Consider the following 25,561-nt stretch of genomic DNA (forward strand, 5'->3'; position numbering starts at 1 on the left):
TAACTGAAGACTGAAATAAATAAATGGTGTTATACGAGTATAACATGTATAATTTTACACAAAAAGAATTTACGAATTAAAGAATATTTAGGTAGATTACGAAGAAAACTAAGGCCACACACACAGCCCACTGAGTTTCTCGCCGGATCTTCTCAGTGGGTCGCGTTTCCGAGCCGGTGGTAGATTCTGCGAAGCACTGCTCTTGCTAGGGTTAATGGATAGGTAGAATAACCCCTAGGCTACCAGCGAATTGGTAGGAAAAAAATATAAGTGTGGCCTTGTTTTCATAAATAATCTGAGTATAGTTTGTTTATATATTTTAGCCTCAAATGACGTCACGCGCGTTGAGCTCCCACGCACCCTCTAGCACGAACCAGTAAAGACCAAATAAAACAACAAATGATACATGGAAATGTATTTATAACATTCGACTTAACATCTAAAGAGTCGCGTCAGTTATTAAAACGTCACGGGACGTGCGGACAGCGCGGGCGACGGTAAGCGACTAGAGTTTGTTGTGTTTCAGTGCGTTCGCGATGTCCCTCACGTCCAGGCAGACCTTCGGCTTGTGCTGGGGCGGCTCGAAGTAGAACTCGAAGCGCTTGAAGCTCTCGATTTCTCGTTCGGACAGGTCCAGCGATGATAAGTTGGTTATCGAGGCGTCGGGGAGGAACACGCTGGACTCGTGGCCGGCGCCGGGCGGGGGGTGCCCCACCGGACCGAAGCCGCGCGGGGGGACCGGGGGGGGCGCGTCTGCGGGAAGCATTACAAGTCATTAATTAGCGAGACAGTTAACCGTGGTCCACAGATACTGTCCTCCACAAGTGCAGACCTTAACTGTACCAGTTGTTCGAATCCCGCACGTATTAATTATTCTATTGAAATACTTAAATACAACGCGAGACTTTTTGGCGGGAACGCGAGGAGTGAAGTTGTGTGATTTGTTTTATTTTGTCTATTTAGTGTTTCTTCAGGCTTAAATGTGTAATAACGGTGGTTTATTAAATGTTTAGTATCTGTAAAAGTGCACAAATGTGGGAAAATGAAACAAAGCCGCTGGACGTAACTTCTCGGGATCCTCCAAAAAGTCCACTGAAAAAGTCTCAGTAAATGTCCACCATTTTACTGAGATTATATTTCACCCCATATCATCTCATCACATTTCATTTCATTTCATGCCATGTTTCATATTAATCAACTTTATTTCATTTCATTATATAATTTTTCATACAAAAAAGTTTTCATTAAAATTAAAATAAGACTTGACTCAAAGATCTTAGTTACCAGATCATAAAATGAATTAAAATCATGTCTTATTTTAATTTATATTCTTATTTTTATGAAAAATGATAACATAGAGTGAAATGAAATGAAGATGATTAATTTAAGATATTAATCAGCTGGGATGAAATTAAATGAAATGAGATGACATGATAAGGGATGCAATATAATCTCAGTAAAATGGTGGTCGTTTTTTGAGATCTTTTCAGTGGACTTTTTGGAGGATCCCGAGAAGTTACGTCCAGCGGCTTTTTTTCATTTTCTCACATTTGTGCACTTTCACAGATATTAAACAGTTAATGAACCACCGTTATTACACATTTAAAGCTGAAGAAACACTAAATAGACAAAATAAAACAAATCACAAAACTTCACTCCTCGCGTTCCCGCCAAAGTCTCGTCGATGGTCTACACGGACGGAGTCGGCGGGCCACTGACCTGGCTGCGCGTGCGGGTACATCGCGTCGGGCCACACGTGGCGAGGGTCGTCCAGGGGCGCCGCCTCCACAGGGCTCCCGTCCTGTAACAAGTGAACATTCATCGCACCTTGAATTTCATTAGTTTGGATTGTGATATCCGGTAAACACATTGAAGGGTGACCTGGTGTCCAGTGGTTACTGGAGCTCTAAGGTCTCAAGTAACAACGGCTGCCCCGCCCTTCAAACCGAAACGCATTACTGCTTCACGGCAGAAATAGGTAGGGCGGTGGTACCTACCCGCGCGGACTCACAAGAGGTCCTAATATCTGTAAAACTTCAGCAGAGCTTCGTAAATAAGTGTTCACCAAGTGTACAGTATTTAAGAATAAATCTTATCAAATATCAACATATCTCTCTCTGAAGTTACTCTGACAGACTAAATAATACTATCCAACAACACAAATACGCTAAATATATAGTCGGATTTTTTATTAGACGAAGTAAACTGACGTTTACTGTGTTGTCAGTTTTTGATGAAATAAAAATAGTGTTGTGACAAAGTGAACGATTGAAAAAACTCCTGAATTAATGAAATTGCCTCGATTGTCTAGTGAATAGTTAGTGTGCCGAACTGCCGATATCGGGCACGGGGTTCGAATTTTAGCCGTGCTTTGTACATACCAACGAGTTTTCGACGAAACATTATGTTCCTATGGTATCTACCTGTACTGAATACCGAGTGTTTTAAACATTAAGAAAAACATTGCGAGGAAGCTTGTAAGACTGTCCTATTTCCAATGCATCATATAGTTGAAACTATAGATGTATAAAATATAACAATTATAGGTACATAGGTAATGAAAATAAAAAAAACGGATTGTAGTTACATACTACTAGTAACATATTATTATATTGGATCACTTTAATACAATTTTATTGTAAAATATAAATAATATTCTTTTATAGTTTGAAATTAATGAGTAACTCTTCACACTCATTGTTCATTTATGTGATTGAACGAGAACTGAACGCATCACTATTACTTTAAATATAGCAACATTATTTCACAAAGTGACATTAGCTACTGTCAGCTGGCTTCGTCTAATTAAAAATCCGACTATAGTATAATATATATAAATACTAGCTTTTGTCTTCGACTTCGTCTGCGTGGAATAGTTACTTTGGCATAACGCTAAATTTTATCCCCCAACTCCATTTACGTAGAAAGTGAAAATATTTTTAAATTATAGAATGTTACGGAGCTATTTAAACCCATATTTTGAAACATTCTTTATTGGTGCTCCGCTTGTATTGGTCTTACCGTGATGTCATATTATATATTCCTCGATAAATGGGCTAACCAGTAAAATAGCTACTAAACTAAATTCAGTACTAACCGGAGTTTTGAAGAACTTGGAATCGCTGACGCGATGCACGGATATTTCGCTGTTCAGCTTCGAGCCGACCCTCAGACGCTGGAAGTAGGGCAGCGAGTCACCGTTGGCCAGGTGGTGCTGTCCGGGGTCGTCCGTCTTGAGGTCGGGCGCGTCCCTCGAGTCCGTGAAGAGGGCGTTCCGGAACAGATTCCCGTCCTCCTGACCGAAGGGCGTGTAGAGCGGGCCGGCGTAGTCCGCCGCGCGCACCGGGTCCGGGCGCTGGTTGGCGAATAGAGACGCGCCGTTGGACTCCGGGCGCGTGCCGATCGGGTTGGGGCTCGTCTCTAGCCTGGACTCTGGCCGGGGGAAGCTCCTCAGTCTACCCTCGTCGTTGCTCCTGAACAGCGAGTACCCCTCGTCGTTGCCCTGGGTGAAGGAGGACAGGCTGAGCATCCTGTCGTGCAGCTGGTCGGGGCGGGGGTGGGGCGCGCGCTGCTGGTGCATCATCGACATGAGCGGGTTCCGGATGGTGTACATCCCGTTGGAGGTGGGCGTGATGGTTGCCTGGCAGGCGGCCGGCGGCATGGGTATGGGCTCCGGTATCCGCAGCTCGCTCTTCTGCTGCTGCGGCTCGGCGCTGATCTGCACGGGCGGCAGGTCCGGGTGGAACATCGGGTTCCTCAGCGTCACCATTTTGGTGCCGTCCCGGGACTCGGGAAGTTCGGTGGCGTTCTTTTTCGCCTTCTTCTTGGACTTCTTCGACTTGGTCGCTTGCGGAGACGGTGCTTCTGGAAACCATAGTATAATATTAATGTTGTACACTGTACCGATGGAGAACGAATTATTTTAATTTTACTGTATACAATCAAACAATACTCAAAGTGACAGCGTGTCTAAATCTTAATTGTAATATCTAACGATTTCCTCACTCTTCAAACTGGAATGCAGGAATGTTTCATGGTAATTATAGGCAGAACAGGGTTACCTACCCGTGTGGTCCCACAGAATACACTACTATACCAGTGTTATAAAGTGCAATCCGATAATAATGTTGAAATGTGTGTATATAAATATTTTTAATATACCAATAAAACAAAACAGTAATTTTTGAGTTATTCTTAATAAAGCACATACTTGATGCAATTAATGCAATTAATTGACTTCACCTACATTGCTGATAATCTCCTATTAAATTTATAGTTATACTAGCTGGCCCGGCAAACGTTATCTTGCCATATAAATTATTTCTAAGAAAGATAAATAACCTAGATACCGGACTGCAGCGCCGTCTGACGGGCTGATTAGTGAATCTAAGGCATCCAGGGCGCCACACAAATGCATACAAAAAAATCATTCAAAACGGTCCAGCCGTTTAGGAGGAGTTCAGTGACATATAAACGTACAGAAGGTAACATACGTACGTATTAAAGTTTTGTTTGTTATATCGAAGGCTGAAAGGAAAGCTGGATTAAATGACATTTTCGCAACTTTACATTAGTCACATAAAGTCAAATTTGAAGAAATATCACAACAGAAAAACTTCTTCAGCTATTTCAACGGAGTAAGCATTAATTGAAATTAAATTGAAAACATTGAACTGTTGATTCTGATACCGAATAAAACTCACCTTTAATTACAAAGATAAATGTCGCTTAAACCAGCCTTCACCCTTCAATATGTTAGAAGAGTTTTGGATAATCTACGTATATAACTAGCTGTACCGGTCGGCTTCGCTGAGCATTTAAAATTAACATTATTATTTCTCACCCCCACAAAGATTCTCATCATTAACGCCCCCGCAGCTGGTGAAGGAAGTCCAACACTCATATAAATATCAGCCTATCCATTAAGTACATGCATTTTCTACATGGATATCAAGTTTCAAGTCAATCGGATGCATGGTTCAGTAGTTATAACGAAACATCCGTAAAAACCACTGTAGATTTATATGTTAGTATAGATTATGGGTTTTATTGGCTCATGGGTCGACACCACTAGGCGTTGTTACCTGGTTGGCTGGTGGAGAACATCATGAGCGACGGGTCCGCGGTGATGAGGGGCGGCGGTCGAGCGATGGGCGTGGGCGTGGCGGCCAGCTGACTTCCTTTCCACAGCGGCTGGAATTGACAAAGGAAATGCTAACTTAATTGTTTAAATGGGTGGACGAGCTCACAGCCCACCTGGAGTTAAGTGGTTACCGGAGCCCGTAGACATCTACAACGTAAATGCCGCCACCCACCTTGAGACATGAGTTCTTAGGTCTTAGTTTTTAAAGTACAACGGCTACCCACCCCAGCTTTCAAAGCGAAACGCATTACTGCTTCACGGCCGAAATAGACAGGACAGTTATATATTGTATATATTGTAATGTCAATTCTGAGATGCCAATAAAGGAAAGATCTCGCTCCGAGCTGGTAATCATCAGACCATCAGGCATTAGACCGACCGACCATTATTTGAGTGTAACAATAGATTGGTTTTAATTAATTTTTTAAATGCGAAACATCCTACTAATATTATAAACGCGAAAGTCTGTAAGAATGTATGGATGTCTTCTTCTTCATTCTTTCCTGTTACCATCTGCTGGAGTGTAGGACTCGAATCAAATCCATCCATTTACATCGGTCGATGGTGAATGGTTACCGTCGCCCATGGACTTCAGCAATGCCAGGGGCAGAGCCAAGCCGCTGCCTACCACCGACTTTCTAAGTCAGTGCTCTCTTGGACAGATGAATGTATGTTTGTTATATCTACTGATATATCTACTTCTTTTTTTTATGATTGAAAGATTACTGGTGGTCCGAATGCCTTTCTAGTTTCACCAGGACAGGCGGGTGAGCAAAGGCTCAGCCAGGAGGGGTGGGATTTGCTAACAACTGCCCGAGCGCCTCCGAAGGAGACCTAACAACTCAAGAGCAATTGCTTTCGTAGATTCATTTGCGAAGCAATTGCTCTTGAGTTGTTAGGTCTCCTTCGGAGGCGCTCGGGGGGCTGTTAGCGATATATCTACTGTGTGTACTATCTATAAAAAAACGGATCAATAGATTGATAGACAGTTTAAGGACTACGGAGAGATACAGGCAATCCTTTATGCCTATACTGCGACATGTCTTGAAGTGAGTGCGGTGGTGGCTCCGTGATGTCCCCGGGCCACATGAGGCCCGCCAAGGCTCACGTCGGGCAATTATAATCTAAGAGTATGCTCCGAGGACAGCACGGCAGACGTCCCGAGTCGGTTCCTTGCGTTGACTCACCACAGATTTTATGGGAGTGGGTTCTCTCTTCTCGCTGGGCTGAACGCGCGTCAGGGTTATGCCGGGAGGGAGCTTCAGATCCGCAACCTGAAATGATATTGTTACGCCGGTAAGAGTAACGCCATCTATCGCCGAATAGTCGAACGAATATCGAAGGACCTAGAGCTCTCGAGAAGTAGAACGCCATCTATTGTCAGATAGCGGGAACGACTACTAGAGATGTGTAGAATATTCTCGATAATTCTAGGGAGGAGGTATCGGCTATAAAAGCGTTGTAGGGATGGCACTACGTATCGAGCCATTATAATATATTGTACAATTTTTTTTATATTGCTTAGATGGGTGGACGAGCTCACAGCCCACCTGGTGTTAAGTGGTTACTAGAGCCCATAGACATCTACAACGTAAATCCGCCACCCACCTTAAGATTAAGAAGTTCTTATGGTAGGCTTGGCTCTGCCCCTGGGATTGCTGACGTCCATGAGCGACGGTGACCACTTACCATCAGTCGGGCCGTATGCTCGTCTGCCTACAAAGGCAATAAAAAAAAATCTATATAGTTACAATAGCTGTCACATCCTTCAAACCGAAACGCATTACTACTTCACGGCAGAAATAGGCGTTGTTAAATGTATTATAATCGTATCGGGATTGTCTCGTGCTATTTAGACAATTGAACAAGTATTGGCGCGGTAAAAGGTCATCGCGGCGTTAAGTCCATGGACCGCATCGTGGGGAGGCATCTATTACGTCATCCTGGCCGCGTCGTATTCACCTGCACTCCGCTGCTCAGCTGGTCCATGATGCTGCACGACGGCGGCTTCTCCAGCTCCGACGCAGCCATCACCTGTGGAACAGGACCCATGGTGATAAGCGTAATGCTCTGCTATACAAATCCAAACCCTGACCCACTTAAAAAATTATTCACATAACGTGGATTATGCTCACGAGTGCTCATGTAATATTAGATAATGTACCGACGCTGCTGATTAAAACATCCAGCACTCGCCCTACATAGTGGCTATGTTCACGAAACGTAAATGCTCACGAGTGCTCATTCATTCAAAACATTTCGTATGTCGTATCACTCTTGTCAAAGCGGTCCTGGTCGTCATCCAGCATCATTGCTGTGGGCAGAATCGCCACTCCTCCCGGTTTGTGGTGAGCCTGGTACGCTCAAACAAACAGCCGCCAACTACCGACTTGATCTGGTCGGTCCATCGCATGGGCACCCTTCCACGCGGTCTGGTGCCTTCTACTATACCCTCAGCGACAAGGTGCTCTATGGAGTCATTTCCTCATCGGGAGCTTGTCCAAAAAATGATAGTATGCACGAGCGCCGAAAGACGCTGCTTAATGCCGAGTTCTTTAAGAATCGAGATATTGGTGCGAAGTTCGGTCCAATCAAAACATACCCACCTTTTTATTAACAGCCTCTATCGTTGTGTGAGCGGTGATGTTGATGACTTGCTGTCTCGGCTGCTGCTGTGTTTGCTGCTCCCTCTTCTTAGTTTCCTTCTTGTTGCTGCCCTGCGGCGCTGGTTGCGCGGCGGCCTTCTGCTTGTTGTTGACCTTGGACGGCTGTGGGGCCGGAGCTTCGGAACAAACGCACCACATACAATGACCCAAGAGAAAACACCAGCAGCCGATAAACAGCTCTAATATACATAATAATATAATGATATGGAGTATGTATTTCAAAATAAATAAATAATGAAAGACTTAATTGCGTTTTCTGTTATATAAATAAGAAAACAACATTTAGAGCCCTTAATCTCTTTTTTAAATTAATATTAATAATTAAACAGTGAACTGTGTATTAATAAACCATACCAAACTGAACTTTCTTTTTACTGAATGAAATTGAAGAAAAATCCTTTTTAAAAACTAATCAGTTTTAAATAATAAAGGTATTTCTTTGCATACATATAATATATTATGTTGGATGATTGATACTTTTTAAATTACGTGCAAACTTTTTTTTGGAAAATAAAAAATATTTGTTTTTTTTACTGCCCTTGTAGGCAGATGAGCATACGGCCCACCTGATGGTGAGTGGTTACCGTCGTCCATGGACTTCAGCGATGCCAGGGGCAGAGCCAAGCCGCTGCCTACTGCTTAATACTCTCCACAAGCCTCGTTTGAAGAAGGACATATCATAGCGCTCGGGAGACACCGTGGAGGGGAGCTCATTCCATAGCCGGATGGTACGTGGCAGAAAATACCTCTGGAAACGCACTGTGGATGAACGCAGTGGCTCCAGGTAGTATGGATGAACTCTACTCCGGTGGCGAGCGGTGCTATGGTAAAAAAGGAGATGATGGAAACCATCTCAAACAATTCGTCAGAGCGCTCCCCACGGAACATGGTACAAAACAGAGAAAACAACAACACACAGAGAATGGAAGTCCCTCCACAGATTTCCAGATCCAGACAGATCCAGTAGATTCGCCCTACCATCCCACATGTGTATTGAAGTATCCAACGCGATAAAGATTCAAGTTCAAAGCTTAAATGTAGTGTGCACAGGCTCATTCCACCATAAGTGACCACAGAGCGGCACAGCCGTCGCCAAACGCTAGCCTAACAAGAATCTAACTTAAGCTATACTAACTTTTCTCTTGTCTATCTCTATTCTTATCCGCTTCCCTCTGTTGTTTCTTCTCTTTCTTTTCTTCCTTCTTCTTGACCGGCTCCTGTTTCTTCTCTGGCTTCTTATCCTCGTGCTTGGGCGCTTCAGACTTTCTCGTTTCACCCTTTTTGCCCTTCGCTTCTTTTTGTGCTTGGAGTTGTTTCTGCTGCAGCGCCTTCCTTTCTTCTTCCTCAGCCTGGAAGTCAATATAGAAGGTCGCTTTTATCAACGATTTTGTTGGTACATATGTAGACTTTAGTGGTAGTTGGGTGTCTTATAAGCCAGCACGGGTAGGTTCCACCACCCTGCCTATTTCTACGAGACCCACCTGCTGCTTGGCCAACAGTCTCCTCTGCTTCTTGGAGAGCGGCTGCGTGTCCGCCAGCCTATCGGGTTTCTGTTCTTCCTTCGCCCTCTCCTGTTTGCTCAGCTGAGATTCTTTGTTCTTCTTCTGCAAATAAATTAATAAGTACATAATTGGAATGTTGCTACGTTGCGTATAGCGGTTCATTTGACGCGGTGGACTACTCAACGGCCTGTTCCACCATTTAAACAAGAAAGCTTGAGTATATTGCGGCAAAAATGGGCGGGGTCGCGGCACCCACCTGACTTCGAAATAAAGTTCTTAAATGAATTAAGTACGTATTTTATTAATCCTTTAATCGCGAACTCTCTCCCTGTCTCTCAGTCTCTCTCTCTCTCTCTCTCTCTCTGTCTCTCTCCCCCTCCCTCCTTCCATCTATCTCTCAGCACTAAATGGGTTGAGCACGATCGCTCGCAAGACTACTTGCCTTCTCCTTGTTGGAGCCCTTGGCCACTTGGTTCATCTGCGCTATGGCCTGCTCCCAGGTCAGCTTGCGGTGTCCCTCGGGCTTCGGCGCCGGCTTGGGTTCGGGCGCGCGCCCCGGCGGCTCGCCCCGGACCTGCGCAGCTGTGGAGCAGCAAGACTATCAGTTAGTATTCGAATGCGAACTTATTTAATATTTATATATTTTTTCTTCTTCCTATTCGTACACTCTTGACAGAGTGGTCGTGGTCATGCATCAGTCGGATCCTGTGATATCGAAGCTCTCGCGATGCGTCGCCATGTGCCATGATGTTTCGCAGAGTGAGAGCAATCGTTTATGTTGGAGTGAGTCACAGATTTTATGAGGTCGGTCCATCGTGTTGGAGATCTTCCGCGAGATCTTTTGCCCTCGACTTTCCCTTGCACCACCAACCGCTCAATGGAGTCCTCATTACGAGTGATGTACCCGAAGAACTTGAGGATTCGTATTTGGACTGTTGACGATAGTCTCTCCTTGATGTTGAGCTCTTTCAGTATTTCTATCTATTTATTGTTTATATAATATTTCTATAAACACTTCACTTCAGAGCCCGAAATTCGCATTTGGTAAACCTTTTTGCGTTACGGACACAATATAAAAAAAATAATATATATATTGTTATCATACTATAACCCTATGGTAAGAACGGTCAGGCAGTATAATGATTTTTACTGGTGGTAGGACCTCTTGTGAGTCCGCACGGGTAAGTACCACCACCCTGCCTATTTCTGCCGTGAAGCAGTAATGCGTTTCGGTTTGAAGGGCGGGGCAGCCGTTGTAACTATACTGAGACCTTCGAACTTATATCTCAAGGTGGGTGGCGCATTTACGTTGTAGATGTCTATGGGTTCCGATAACCAGGTGGGACGTGAGCTCGTCCACCCATATAAGCAATAAAATAAATAATAATTTATTTTCTACTATTTAGTTGAATTTAAATTTTTACAATATATTTTTTTTAATATTGAAATGTCATCCATCCTTAATAAATATGCCAAATTTCGAGTTAATCCTTCGCTTTGAAGGGGATCAAAATCATGTTCAAAGATTCCGTTACATACTAACATACATACGTCTGAAGCCAATAAAAGTGTATTATTATAATAGAATGTAACCCACGGGTGGTGCGGTGCGGGGCGGAGTGACCGGCGGGCACGGTGAGGGTGACGGCGCCGTCGCCCGGGGACCGCCGCACGCACACCACGCCCCCGCCCCCGCCGACCGCCCCCGCCGCCTCTGCAACATGCCCCAGGGGGAGGTAATGAGCAAGGATCCAACTTTTTAAAAACACTTTAATATGTGAGGCCGTCAGAGTAAAAGTAGCCTAAGCTTACCATAGTTAGTATGGAGATAATGAGGTTCGAATTTACCTTAGGCAAAAAAATACGCGCTAAAATGATATTTACAAAGGCATCTGTTATCTACGGATGAAACTAGGGATAGGCCGATTTTGCATCAAAATTTATTACGTTTTAAATAAATTGTTTTATTAAATTTAAATAAAAAAAATTTTTTTTAAACAAATTGCAATATGTAAGCACGAATATGAATTGTGGGTTAGGCCAATTTTGCGCTGACGGTCTCTTATATAGAGAACTATATACTATTTAGATTATATTTTTAATTTCATTTATATAAAAAAAAAAACAAGTCGTATAATATATCTCTGTAATAGATCATGTCTATTAACATTCGTATACTATGTCATATCAACGCGCCTAAAGGAGTTTCATTACAAAAAAAATACATGTCTGCAATTCACACGTGGTAGAAGTGAAACCTTAAAAAAATAAAATACAATTATCCTAAATGTCTAAGTATATGTAAAATTTTGTCATTAGTAAATAATTGTAAATCATCTTTTTATAGTATGAGGTAGCGCCCTCTGTGAAATGATATTTTAACTTCACGTATAATCCTAAATTAAAAGTCACTACAAGAGGTTTCATACACACGTTAGTATTAAAAAATCTCATAGATGGTGCTGTATTAAAAAAAAAACTCTGCCCTGAGAACGTCTAATGTGTTCTATCTCATTCTCTCGGCGGCTGAATCCTATACATTTATGTGTTTGTGTCTCTATCGACTTATTTTTTCGTTTCATAGAGTTTGAAATCACAACGATTCTAAAGAAGTTTCACTTAAAAAAACCATTCAAGTGTTTTTTTTTTACTGATATCATAAATATAGTTCCTCTATCGCGGTCATAAATCCGGATACAATAGACTCATAGTTAAACGAGATCAGCTCACTGATGTAGGCGTCGTTCTGCTTCTGCTTCTCGCTCATCTGCCTCTCCAGTTCCTTGAGCTGCAGCTGCCTCTCCAGCTGGAGCTGCTGCTGCTTCTGCGCCGCGAGGGTCTCTTCGTCCTGGAAGCGGCACACTGCGCTTTTATCGTGACGAATATATGTATAGGCGAAACGAATGAATTTTCGACTTCTTTTTTATTGCTTAGATGGGTGGACGAGCTCACAGCCCACCTGATGGGTGGATAAGTGGCATAGGTAGTTATTGGAGCCCATAGACATCTACGGCGTAAATGCGCCACCCACCTTGAGATATAAGCTCTAAAGTCGCAGTATAGTTACAACAGCTGCCCCACCCTTCAAGCCGAAACGCATTACTGCTTCACGGCAGAAATAGGCGGGGCGGTAGTACCTACCCGTGCGGACTCACAAGAGGTCCTACCACTATTAAGCCGAGCGGGTGATATAGCTCGGTAGACAGACGGTCCAAAATCTTTCTTCTTCATCGTTCCCTCACTGCTGAAGATCGCACGTGAGGTTCCACCACATTTATTATTATTATTTAGACATTAAGAGACGTATGTCTTTTTGATCAGCATTATACCGTATTATTTATAATTATTCCATAAAAAAGCCACTTCTTTATTGTCTAACTAATGAAGTTTAGTATATAGAATATAAAAAAATATTAACTTCGGTAAATACATTGCTAAAGTATATCGCAAGTAAATTATAATCCTCTAAAACAGTGAACGGAAAACATAATATACATCTGGCCGGGTAGTAGCTAAGATTTTATTATATGTTGATGTGTGTACGCAATGTAGAGGTCTGCCGTGATCAATATAAGTTTTTAAGACTATAATAAACAACATATTATTATATCAATGGCAGATCTGGTCAATTACTTTCAAAATTTTATTTTTTTAGCATTTTCAAAGTGGTCTGCCACAAAGTAAAATGCGCGATAATGGTCTGCCATTCTTATTTTCCGATAATAATAATCATATATTTTCAAAATTTCAAAACGGCAAACGTGGTCAAATGGATTTAAAATCCGTCAAAATCGGTACCTGTCCTACCTGAGCGCTCGGTTCGTCGACCACTTTGAGCTTAGTGAGTCCCCACCTCATGCATGGTAGGTATAGGGGTCTCAATGTACGAAAATTCAGGTCTGGTCAAATACATACAGGTAGAGCCCACGGGCTCTTAGGCTATAATAGACGGTAGTTGTGAGACGGTAATGGAAAGGCGAGTGTAGTGGGGCGTTGGGGGGGGGGGGGTCGTACCTGGGGCTGGGGGGGCGCGAGGGCCCGCACCTCGGCCAGCTGCCGCTCGCACTGCTCCAGCTTGAGGCTGTACTCCGACATCTTCTTCTCTGCCACGCGCAGCTCCTGCACACACCACACGCGTCATGGATCTCCGTGCGAATACTCCTCTTAAAGGATTCTTTATTCAATCAATGAAAATTGTCGCACAGTTTAAAGGCATTCTTACAGATGTCCATGGACATTACAACGTTAATTCCACCACCTATTCCGAGACTCGTATATATAAATTCATTGTGTAATTAGATTACGAACTGCAGTTAATTCCACGTTTAAATTGCGTGACCTCAAATGACGTCACGCAATGAAGTTTCGCTGTCTTTTTTTTATTGCCCTTGTAGGCAGACGAGCCTACCTGATGGTGAGTGGTTACCGCCGCGCATGGACTTCGGCAATGCCAGGGCAGAGCCAAGCCGCTGCCTACCGCTTAATACTCTCCACAAGCCTCTTTTGAAGAAGGATATGTCATAGCGCTCGGGAGACACCTTGGAGGGGAGCTCATTCCAAAGCCGGATGGTACGTGGCAAAAAAGACCTCTAGAAACACACAGTCGATGAAAGCCGCGGTTCCAAAAAATATGGATGAACTCTGCTCCGATGGCGGGAGGTGCGATGTTAAAAAGGAGATGGGGGGCTAATCTCAAACAATTCCTCAGAGCACTCCCCATATACGGTACAAAATAGTGAGGTAACCGAAGTTCCTCCGCAGACCCAGAGGTTCCAACACATGAGGAGGAGCAGTCCCCGCGCAGACCGGTCCTCGACAGTACCTTGGCAGTCGTGTTCATGACGGTGGTGAGCTCCCCGATTTTTTCAGTGACCAGTTGCATCTTCGCCTGATGCGCCGGATTGATCTTCTGTTTCTTACCTGAAACGTGATAATATAGCTTCAGATTACGTCACAGGATGAGAATACCGGGTGACCTCATCTTGTAACCTTAACTTGTATTAGACGGGAGTACGTCCTGGAAGAGTACATCCCTTAAAGTGACTGGAGATTCGAATGGGCGATGGCGTACTGCGATCGAGCGCGGTTTAGTGTGGTGCTGCTAGGACATATTCTAAGCCAGACGGATCCCACATAATTCAGCATGAAACAAATCATTGTTCCAATTTGTAGGGGGATAGCCATTATACAGCAAATTCTCTAAAATATGCTTTAGAAAAATAAAATAAACTTGCCATTCAAGAACCCTATTCCTGACCATCTATTTCTAATCGTCACCTAACTTTACTGGTGGATATGGTTTTTCTAGATCAGCTGTCGGGGAACCGAGGAAATTTACCCCAAATGGGGTACAATGAAATTTTGGGGGGTAAAAATGCAACTTCTGTGATATAAAATATCATAATATGAATTATAAAATAATAAGAAATTATCATTCCCTTATATTTTCTGTGAGAGCGTTTTTTTTCCTCAACTGTATGTTACATGTATTACTATGATTACCGTTATGTATTACTAGGTATTACATAAATTGAATAAATGATGTTTAAATTAAATTTTTAGTTATTGTTTTCTTTTCAAAATCATCATGGGGGCTATAATATGAAAGATGCTAAAAAGGAGTGATTTCGTTTTTTGTTTTTTTGCTCTTCGCCATGGGGTAATATCAACTTACACAACAATATTTTGGGGTAATAATTAAAAAAGTTCCCCGACCGCTGCTCTAGACCATCGGCTTAGGTAGGAACAAAACTCTCCACCTGGCCTATTTTTGCCGTGAAGCAGTAATGCGTTTCGGCTTGAAGGGTGGGGCAGACGTTGTAACTATACTGAGACCCTTAGAACTCATATCTCAAGGTGCGTGGCGCATTTACGTTGTAGATGTCTATGGGCTCCAGTAACCGCTCGCTAGTGGAGGGTGTGCGGGTCCCGTACCCTTCCTGCGCACGGAGTGGTAGTGCTGCAGGGCGCGGCGCGCGTCGCGCACGTGCTCGGCGGCGGTGGCGAGCGACACGCTGAGCCCGTCGCGCTCGCCGCACGTGTACGAGTACGCGAAGTGCAGCCGGGCCTGCTCCTCCATCAGACGAGTCTCCAACTGAAATTTACAAAAAAAAAAAATTATTACTTAATGGGTAGACGAGCTCACAGCCCGCCTGGTGTTAAGTGGGTACCGGAGACCATGGACATATACAACGTAAATGCCACCGCCCACCTTGAGATACGAGTTCTAAGGTATTGTTACAACAGCTGCCCCACCCTTCAAACCGAAACGCGTTACTACTTCACGGTAGAAATAGACAGGGTGGTGGTACCCACCCGTGCAGACTCACAAGAGGTCCTACCACCAGTAAAACATGTCATTCATACATAAATGTTGGGATTTCTAGTGTATGGTAGATAGGCATTCTAGTGCCATATTAAAAAAAAAGACCATATTTTAAAGCTTTAAGAACTGGTTTTGTTATAAAACATAAATAAATAAACAAAAATAAAATAGTAAATAATAAACTACTACCTACTTAAAGCAAATTTAAATACAATTACATGTGTTTAAATCAAATCTTTTAAATGCAATATTTTACCATAATAAAATATATACAGTCAAAATCTGTTATAACGACATCGAAGGGACTGCTCATATTCAGTCGTAAAAACCGATAGTCGTAACAACCGGTGATGTTTAATGTGTATCGTGCAAGTACAAACAAATCGATAGGGAATTATGTATTGGAAAAATATATTTATATAATACGCGCTTTTTCTTCAATATTAATTTGTTTTATTTTTATTTGCGACATTTTGAAAGTTTCACGAATAACTCCACAAAGTTTTGGTGCGTCTTGTGTATAGATAAGTAACAAACTAACTGAAGAGATATGAAGAAGCGGGCTTTGACTACCTACCGCATGCACGTGTTTTGTTTCTAAGAATTAGAAAAGACCCTACACTACTACACAAACTACATCCTATTGTTTTTTTTCCTGATTTTAAAAGCCATTGAAGACAAATGTGGATACCTATTCAAATTGTTTACAATACAGCTTAGCCGGTCGTTCTAACAGATCTAATTCTCCGAAATATTAGTTAAATGTGGTCGTTTTATGAGGTATGTCGTTATTACCAATGTCGTAGAAAGCAATATTTTTAATAAGGCGGTCATATGGCATTCAGCCGGGACCTTTGTTCTTGGTTATTATAACCGGTATGTTGTATTAAACGATGTCGCAGTAAACGGTTTTGACTGTAGGTTTATAACTACAAATTCAAATTTTGTAAATATGATACAGTCTGGCTTGTTGACCAAAAGAGTCAAATATAGATAACACAATTGTTTTTTTTTTATATGCATATTTTTATAGGCTTGTGTTTGAAAAATGTTTACTTTTTTTTCCTACCTACGCTGATAGCCTTGAGAGGCTATTTCAGCTTGTTCTTGAAATGTAGGTGAGCTCACGGGGCTCAAACCGGGAGCGTTGCTCACACTGGCCCTAGCGAGAGCAGTGCTCCGCAGAATCTACCACCGGATCGAAAACGCGACCCACTGAAGAGATCCGGCGAGAAACTCAGTGTGCTGTGTCTATGGGATCTTTATCAATTATAATCATTGTCTAGTTTACATATTTGAAAAGGCTCACAGCGACTCTCATGGCCCAACAGGTTTAGTAAGATATGGCTCACGGGTGTGCACTGTGGCCTGAATGAACACACTCCAATTTTAATATAGCCTTCAGCGTGATAAGATAACGTTTGCATGAATTAGTTTATTATGTGGGTAGTTAGTTTTCACGTTACATACAGATATTAGTCGTCTCAATACTACTATATAAGTATAAGTACTACATAATAAGTACTATTTCGTAAGGTAAACATTTCGCGGAAGAGCCAGAGTCAAAGAAGAGTCAAAGAATCGCGGGTTATGGACTCTTGGACTAACAGTATGCCAACCCAGGAAAGTATAGACCAGCAGGCGGGGAACTTTTTTAATTATTACCCCAAAATATTTTTGTGAAAGTTGATATTAGCCCATGGCGAAGAACAAAAAAAAAACGAAATCGCTTCTTTTTAGTATCTTTCATATTATAGCTGATAAATTCGAAAAAAAATAATTATTTTTTCGTTACGTTTCATTTCGTTCCATCGAGTTTGAAATCACAACGATTCTAAAGAAGTTTCACTTCAATATATACTTTTTACTCACAAAAGTTTCATTTTACCCCATTTGGGGTAATTTACCCCGGCTCCCCGACCGCTGGTACAGACCAAAAGTACCTTTTTCGTTTTCTGCCGTTGCTTCTTGGCTCGCTTCTTCCCCCTGTCCACGTTCCTGCTCGGACCCTCGATGTACTGCAGCAGCGCGTCCAGATCCCGGGTGTCCTCAGGCCGGGACTCGCGCCAGCACGACCCTCTGGAATTCACACAGTATGACATATACAGGGTGTTCAAATCAAATCATTTTTTTACTGGCGGTAGGACCTATTGTGAGTCCGCACGGGTAGGTACCACCACCCTGCCTATTTCTGCCGTGAAGCAGTAATGCGTTTCGGTTTGAAGGGCGGGGCAGCCGCTGTAACTATACTGAGACCTTAGAACTTGTATCTCGAGGTGGGTGGCGCATTTACGTTGTAGATGTCTATGGGCTCCATTAACCACCTAACACCAGGTGGGCTGTGAGCTCGTCCACCCATCTAAGCAATAAAAAAAAAGCCATGGTGCCACTCAAAGGACCTCTCCTCCTTGCGTCGATAATCCTCAGTGCTGAGGGTCGTGGCCTCCTCTACGGCAAAGCACGGGCTCGGTATAATGGCGAGCAACTCACCCGGAGCAGCCAGAAGACGTGGAGAAGACGCTCGTGTCCCTACTGGACAGCGACACGGCGCCGTGCTGCCGCTGCTGCGCCGCGAGCTGTTGCTGCATCTGTAGCTGCTGCTGCTGGAGCTGGAAACGACAACGGGCCGTCAGGTTTAGAGCACCACATACCTCCACCCACTTGACCGTTTAGCTCAATTTCGATACACGGATGATGACCGGCGGATTATTCTAGGCATTACACCAGTGAACCATATCGTGGTATTCATACGAGACCATTTCTAAGGATATATATTAATGTGGGAAACGGAGCGTTTAGAGCGAAAGTGATGAAGATACGAGGAAGAAAGGGACGGAAGAGAGATGGTTTTAAGATGGCGATCGGGCATCAGAAGTGCGAACATTTTACGACGTGTGCTTAATATAATAAAGGACAACGCCCAAAAGTGGGCCAACTTTATGTCTAAACTATTAGTACTTGAAAAACTGTGCCTTATTTTTTCACGTTGTTTAGTTTATGTATCAACATTTCTTTCAACCTGGCATTGTTTTACATAAAAAATAAATTACTTATTTAATAACATCCCAAAACTGAGTGCCATAGTTTTTAAATTCGCCAATAGGCAAAGGGCTTAGCCCATAAAGCCTTATAGTAAACCTTTAAGCTGCCAAACGAAAGAGTTGTCTGTGACTTGAACAACAAATTAAAAAAATAGCTAATGGTTATAATTCAGACTTTTTAGTTTATTTTTGTTCAATTCAATATTTATATACTGTAATAATAATTATTACTTAAAACTATGAATTATTTAATATTTTTTGGATATTATTGATTCCATTAGTAAAAATCTCAATGGCCTACCATTACTCTATTCTTATTATATATGATCAGAGAGTTTTGGCAGCAACCAGAGTGAAGCGTCACTTGAAGTTTTATTTTAATGTTTTTTTAATAGCTTATTGTGATGTATAATATACAAATTGGGTGTTGTTTTGTGTATTAAATGTCAATAATCGTTGTTCACGATTATTGAGGCATTGGAATAAAACTGTGGCTAACATAGCGGTGACTGTTTTTTTTTTTTTTTTCAAGATAAAATGTCTGCGGAAATTCACGCTCACTCAATGTGCTATTCATCGAGTTTACGTCAAAACTCCCAAAAAGCAATAAAAAGAGATACACCAGCTTTTTATTAAAAAAAAATATATATATATAACTACGACAGACTAGGCTGTATAGGCTACGCTCTTTGCCTGCTTATTGGCGAATTTAAAAACAACAACAACAATATCGTTGACGGTTTCCGGATTTTCATTTCATTTTATTATTATTATGAGGATATAATAATAATAAAATGTACGTAAGGGCTTATTTTTAGCAACATTAACCACAATTAACTTATTTAATACTGTAAATAATGATGAGAGCGATTATTGATTTCGAAGAAAACAATTAACAACTTAATTTTAGCTGCAGAAAAAAACAGATTTCTCTTAAACCTGGGTGAGAATATAAAAATCGTTTTCTGACTATGAAATGATATTTCTTTGTCTATCAAATTAAGTTCAAACCATCATGACCCGACAACTTTTTTTAGGGGCCCAAACGTCCTAAGAAAATGGGCATTGTCCTTTTGATACTTTTTTTTTATTGCTTAGTTGGGTGTACGAGCTCACAGCCCACCTGGTGTTAAGTGGAGTAGTTACTGGAGCCAATAGACATCTACGACGTAAATGCGCCACCCACCTTGAGATATGAGTTCTAAGGTCTCCGTTTAGTTAAAGCGGTTGCCCCGCCCTTCAACCCGAAACGCATTACTGCTTCACGGCAGAAATAGGCGAGGTGGTGGTACCTACCCGCGCGGACTACCACCAGTAAAACAATGTTATTTACTTTGACCTATTACATTAATATCCGTATTCGGAATTGCAATACACGTAATCACTGTGCAATTGAGACATAAGCCTCAAGCCTCAAGGTGGGTGTCTGTGTGACGCGGTAGACACCTCGATCCCTCGTCTGTGCAAGACCAGATCTGACCACCCTGGCTCCGACTCCTGTTAACGTTCGAAAATCAAACCGAGACCTGTTGCTGTTGCCGGATCTGCTGCTGCTGCTGCGGGGTCAGCGTGAGCCTGTTGTGTATCGGCAGATCGTAAATGGGCTCCGGCTTGCTCTGCTGCGCTGGCGGGTGCTGGGCGTGCTGCTTCAGTTGCTGTCGATGAGAAATACAAGTTACACTACGAACTGCCTGCCGTGTCAAGCAACCAATGCCTTGTGATGTCCATGGGCAGCATCGCTTAAGCTCCAGCGCTCGTACTGAAGTCTAATTGCAGCTTATTTTATTTTAAGGGATTTTATGACCTGGTAACTAAGACATGTCTTATTTTAATTTATATTCATATTTTTATGAAAAATGATATTATGGAGTGTAATGAAATGAAGATGATTAATTTGAGACATTAATCAACTGGGATGAAATTAAATGAAATGAGATGAGATTGTGCGTGGGTTGATCTTCCCAGAACTCGGCTATTTTCGATGTAACCGTAATCTGCTCCACTTCACTTTTATTAATGTCCGATTCGTATGACATTTTTTTTTGTATTATATTATTATTATTTTTTTACTGTTTGTAACAATTTAATTTATCGACACGGCACGGGGTCACCACTGTGCGGAGTTATGTGTGGGTCAGTCTCAAAGGAAAATCATATCACTCGTAATTATTTATTGTATACGTGTCCGAGTGCCGTGCCGGACCCCGATGGACTGCCTCGACGTTGACATGAGCCGGCACAAGATGATATGGGATGAAATATAATCTCAATGAAATGATGGTCATTTACTAAGATTCTTTCAGTGGACTTTTTGGAGGATCCCGAAAAGTTACGTCCGGTGGCTTTGTTTTATTTTCCCACATTTGTGCACTTTCACAGATATCAAACAGTTAATAAACCACCGTTATTACACATTTAAACCTGAAGAAACACTAAATAGACAAAATAAAACAAATCACACAACTTCACTCCTCGCGTCCCGCCAAAAAATTCTAATTGCAGCTTACTTTTAATTACAAGCGTTCCTCACCTGTAATCGGATCTGTTCCATGGCGTTAGGGTTGACCTTTCCTTCCGTGTTTACAGCAATCGGGGGATTCACCTGTGAACATTTAATATAATCTATACTAATATATAAATCTATAATATAATATATAAATCTATATAATATATTGATTACTGGTGGTAGGACCTCTTGTGAGTCCGCACGGGTAGGTACCACCACCCTGCCTATTTCTACCGTGAAGCAATAATGGGTTTCGGTTTGAAGGTTGGGGCAGCCGTTGTAACTTACTTGAGACCTAAGAACTTATATCTCAAGGTGGGTGGCGCATTTACGTCGTAGATGTCTATGGGCTCCAGTAACCACTTAACACCAGGTGGGCTGTGAGATCGTCCACCCACCTAAGCAATTAAAAAAAAAAAATCTACATCGGTTTTTACAGATGCTCCGTTATAACTACTGAACCATGCATCCGATTAACTTGAAACTTGGTAACCATGTAGAAAATACATGTACTTAATGGATAGGCTAACATTTATATGAGTGTTGGACTCCCTAATAATAATGGCAATAAATAAAAGTACCCAGCGAAGCGGGCGAGTACGGCTAGTAATAATATACAATCTGCGTCCCATATAATTATAGGATCCCTTACTATGGAAACCAGAGACTGATTTCCACACTTATATATGTTTAAATATATACATATACACTAATAAATACCGAAATTTATCTTATAAATTAAAATCAAGTTTGGAATCCGAATTTAAGCCGCTACCCACACAAATGTAAGAACATATTTCTCGACAAAGAATGGTAGTGGTTTTTACAAATTAAGAACTAAACACAATTCAAGCTCACGACTCGTCTGATTTTAGACCTTATGTCTATTTACGTATCGGCTGTCCCTTCCCTGAAAAGGGAATGCGGTGGGGTCCTCCGGCCGGTCTCCCGGGGAACTCCCATCAGATGGACCATCAATGCTTCGATTCTGTAGAACGAACGCTTATTCACCTTTGGCCTGACCACGGGTTGTTCGTCGACGGTGATCTTCGCCATTTTCTCGGTCAGAGCTTTTTGCTGAGCTTCGACGGCTTGACGCTTTTGCTGTTGAGCTTGTACTGAGGGCAGAGTCGGCGGGAGGGTCTTTGGTAAGGCCTGTAAGGAAATATAAAAATTATGAATACGGCAATGTAATACGAAGTGACAGGAGGTCGTCGACCCAGGCCTCATTAGACTTTAAGTTACAATGCGTGTTCTATATTTTTAACTCCTTTTTGTGCTTAACTTAATTAGACATACTTGACAGAAATTTATAAAGTATATTTGAAAAAAAAAAAGAGGACTTTTTAAAAAAAAATACTTAGAAGAAATACAAAAATCAATGCTACAAAATTAACAGCAAAATAATTTTAAATTGGTAAATTATAAATTAAAAAAATAATTATAATTATAATAATAATTATAATTATAAATTATAAATTAAAAATAAGGTTTATTAACTTTTTAATAAGTTATAACGCACGTTATACGTGCGCGCGCTAAACGTTCGCACAGGTCGACACTTAATACCTATAATCTAACTGCACAATAATATTCCGACGTTCCGCACTTTATATGCATCAACAGAGTCGATATATCGACGGTTCTCGCTAAAATCGTTTGCGGCAGCGGTCCGCCTGTGACGGTCTCAAACTCACGGGCGGCTTTGGGGTCGGCTGCTGCGCCGGCTTCGCTGGTTTGGGCGCCGCTTGAGTCTCGACCGGCTGCGGCTGACCCGCGACCTGCTTCCTCTCAGGATTGTCCGATTCGCTCTGAAAAATAAAGACGAACTGTACTCCTCAAGACGTTCACAACAACGATACGGTACCATCTAGCCGCGTTGAACGACGCCTTATAACTTGTCCAGACTCATTATTTTTATCTCCATCCCACCTGTCAATGGGAACAGTCACTTGGATCATCTCAACACATACCCACATTTACCATTTTATCATTATTTTTAGAAAATCGTTTTCGTTCTATGGAGATGGTAAAGGTTACCCACAAAAAAGACCAACCTCAGAAAAAGGACTTAGTTAAAAATTATACAACCCATAAATATGAAGTCATTTGTCACAGAAGATAAAATAAAGGCTTTTGTAAAATGAGCATTCGCGTTTATTCTGATAATTTTTTTTGGATTAAATTACAATTTGACATGCACGGGGCTAAAAGGCAGGAACGGAAGAGAGGGTTGCCATGAGCAAATCTTAAAATAAGCTAACTTAGTTAAGACCTTAGGTGTTACCATTGCAAACTTACTATAAAATTCTAATGTTCATGTTTTGATTGAACACCATCTTTGAAACTCTCATATCTAAGAACATTATTGGACATTTCAAGCGGTGGAACACCAGTACCTTTTTTAATGATTGAAAGATTACTGGTGGCTCAGAGGCCTTTCCAGTTTCACCAGGACAGGTAGGCACAGGTAGGCAAAGGCTCAGCCAGGGAATACCAATACCCCACCTATTCCAGCTGCGATGCAGTAATGCACTCTGGTTTGAAATGATAGCCGTCATACAATATAGTTGAGACTTTACTTGACTTACTTTGAGACTTTACGTTGAGGGTTTACTGGTGGTAGGACCTCTTGTGAGTCCGCGCGGGTAGGTACTGTTACATATGCCCCTCAATAATAACGCAATATAAATAATAATGCAGACTAAGGCATCCTTGAGGCATCATCTCTATATAAAGACGATTTATTGCTAAAGCGTGGCAGAACACATTTGGCTTGAGTAGGGGAAACACACATCGTTTATACTATTTCTTTTATAAAATAAACTCAGTGCCAGTCACAGTTTCCTTTCTTTAAAAGAGCTTCTGGATCCACATCGTAACAGTACCACCACCCCTCCTATTTCTGCCGTGAAGCAGTAATACTTTTCGGTTTGAAGGGCGGGGCAGCCGTTGTAACTATACTGAGACTTTAGAACTCACATCTCGAAGTGGCGGCACTGACATTATGGGCTCCTGTAACCACTTAACACCAGCTCGTCCATTCATCTAACAATAAAAATAAACTAAATGATATTATTAGTAAACTACCCGCTTGCTTGACTTACATTATTCGATTTGCATTGCTGTTTCTTCTTGTTCAAAATAGAACGAAGCCTTTCTCTAGTTTCGTTGAAATTCCGAGGGACCGGAGTCGTCAATGGTGGCTGTAAACAGTTAAGCACGCATTTTATTGATGAAAATTATACAAATTTAGTCAAAATATAAAATGCTAATCTCAATAAACAAATGACTGAATTTGAGAAAACAGAAATTCCATTTTTATTCAATTAAAATTAAATAGAATTTCAAATTTATTGTCATTTAGTTTAAATTAAAATTACCATGGTATTGTTAAAGTAATAAAAACAATACATCTTGCTATAATCCGAATACCCGAACTTTTCGCACCCATAACGAACTAGCAAAGTCGTCAACTGAATTGGATTTTACTCACAAGTTAGCGATGTTTATAAAAAATTTTTTTTAGATATGCACAGACGTACTGTAACAAAAATTCTTAAATAAAATTTATCTAGACATTTTTTTCCGATTTGAGGGTCGCTTCGAGGTCGTTTCTCTAGGCGGACGGCGGCATTGACATGTCCATGTCAAGGACGGATCGTTTGGAACCTCTGGGTCTGCGGAAGGACTTCGGTTCCCTCTGTATTTTGTACCGTATGTTCCATGGGGAGTGCTCTGAGGAATTATTCGAGATGATACCGTCATCTCCTTTTTACCGCCCGCCACTGGAGTAGAGTTCATTCATACTACCTGGACCATCCGGCTATAGAATGAGCTCCCCTCCACGGTGTCTCCCGAGCGCTATGACATGTCCTTCTTCAAACGAGCCTTGTGGAGAGTATTAAGCGGTAAGCAGCGGCTTGGCTCTGCCCCTGGCATTGCTGAAGTCCATGGGCGACGGTAACCATTCACCATCAGGTGGGTCGTCTGCTCGTCTGCCAACAAGGCAATAAAAAAAAGGATCGGGTGTCCTGTGACCGGGTGTTCATACGCTCAGACCAACAAGTGATATTTTCTGTGTAACAAGATTCTCGTGGGAGCCGCCTCCCGCACTGACCGCGTGCCCGAAGACGGTGCAGTAGCAGCACGAGCAGGGCTGGTCCGAGGCCGCGCCCTCGCCGGCGCAATTCCCGTTTCCGTTTCCGTTCGCAGTGTGGCCAACTGAAACCGTTAAAAAAAATTACGAAATTACTTGTGTTCGATTGCGAAGCTTGCGTATTACTACGTTCATTGTAAATGAGCTTCACAATTTGACCGCGATGACGTCATAGTTCTCGGTGTACTTTTTTTTTTCTTATATTTCAAAACAAACCCG

General features: G+C 42.0%; 2 protein-coding genes across 3 annotated transcripts in view; both read right to left on the reverse strand.

Moving 5' to 3' along the window:
* Positions 1 to 25,561, reverse strand: part of LOC114245968 (calmodulin-like protein 4) — a 122,370-nt gene that overhangs the window by 56,035 nt on the left and 40,774 nt on the right. The window lies entirely within an intron of this gene.
* LOC114245538 (uncharacterized) overlaps positions 401 to 25,561 on the reverse strand; it is a 54,340-nt gene continuing 29,179 nt past the window's right edge. For both annotated transcript variants that reach the window (XM_089731359.1, XM_089731358.1), the window contains 23 exons: positions 25,304 to 25,407; positions 24,291 to 24,389; positions 22,881 to 22,994; positions 22,195 to 22,338; positions 21,208 to 21,279; positions 20,204 to 20,332; positions 18,127 to 18,245; positions 17,580 to 17,715; positions 15,246 to 15,405; positions 14,134 to 14,231; positions 13,326 to 13,430; positions 12,042 to 12,159; positions 10,909 to 11,025; positions 9,754 to 9,893; positions 9,291 to 9,413; positions 8,945 to 9,158; positions 7,750 to 7,925; positions 7,106 to 7,177; positions 6,331 to 6,417; positions 5,085 to 5,193; positions 3,098 to 3,864; positions 1,720 to 1,801; positions 401 to 753 (listed from right to left, as the gene is read on the reverse strand). In XM_089731359.1, the coding sequence (XP_089587485.1) occupies positions 506 to 753; positions 1,720 to 1,801; positions 3,098 to 3,864; positions 5,085 to 5,193; positions 6,331 to 6,417; positions 7,106 to 7,177; positions 7,750 to 7,925; positions 8,945 to 9,158; positions 9,291 to 9,413; positions 9,754 to 9,893; positions 10,909 to 11,025; positions 12,042 to 12,159; positions 13,326 to 13,430; positions 14,134 to 14,231; positions 15,246 to 15,405; positions 17,580 to 17,715; positions 18,127 to 18,245; positions 20,204 to 20,332; positions 21,208 to 21,279; positions 22,195 to 22,338; positions 22,881 to 22,994; positions 24,291 to 24,389; positions 25,304 to 25,407 (3,533 nt within the window). In that variant the 3' untranslated portion in view covers positions 401 to 505. The remainder of the gene's footprint in view (positions 754 to 1,719; positions 1,802 to 3,097; positions 3,865 to 5,084; positions 5,194 to 6,330; positions 6,418 to 7,105; positions 7,178 to 7,749; positions 7,926 to 8,944; positions 9,159 to 9,290; positions 9,414 to 9,753; positions 9,894 to 10,908; positions 11,026 to 12,041; positions 12,160 to 13,325; positions 13,431 to 14,133; positions 14,232 to 15,245; positions 15,406 to 17,579; positions 17,716 to 18,126; positions 18,246 to 20,203; positions 20,333 to 21,207; positions 21,280 to 22,194; positions 22,339 to 22,880; positions 22,995 to 24,290; positions 24,390 to 25,303; positions 25,408 to 25,561) is intronic.

This window comes from Bombyx mandarina, chromosome 11, assembly GCF_030267445.1.
Source record: "Bombyx mandarina strain Sakado chromosome 11, ASM3026744v2".
Taxonomy (NCBI): domain Eukaryota; kingdom Metazoa; phylum Arthropoda; class Insecta; order Lepidoptera; family Bombycidae; genus Bombyx; species Bombyx mandarina.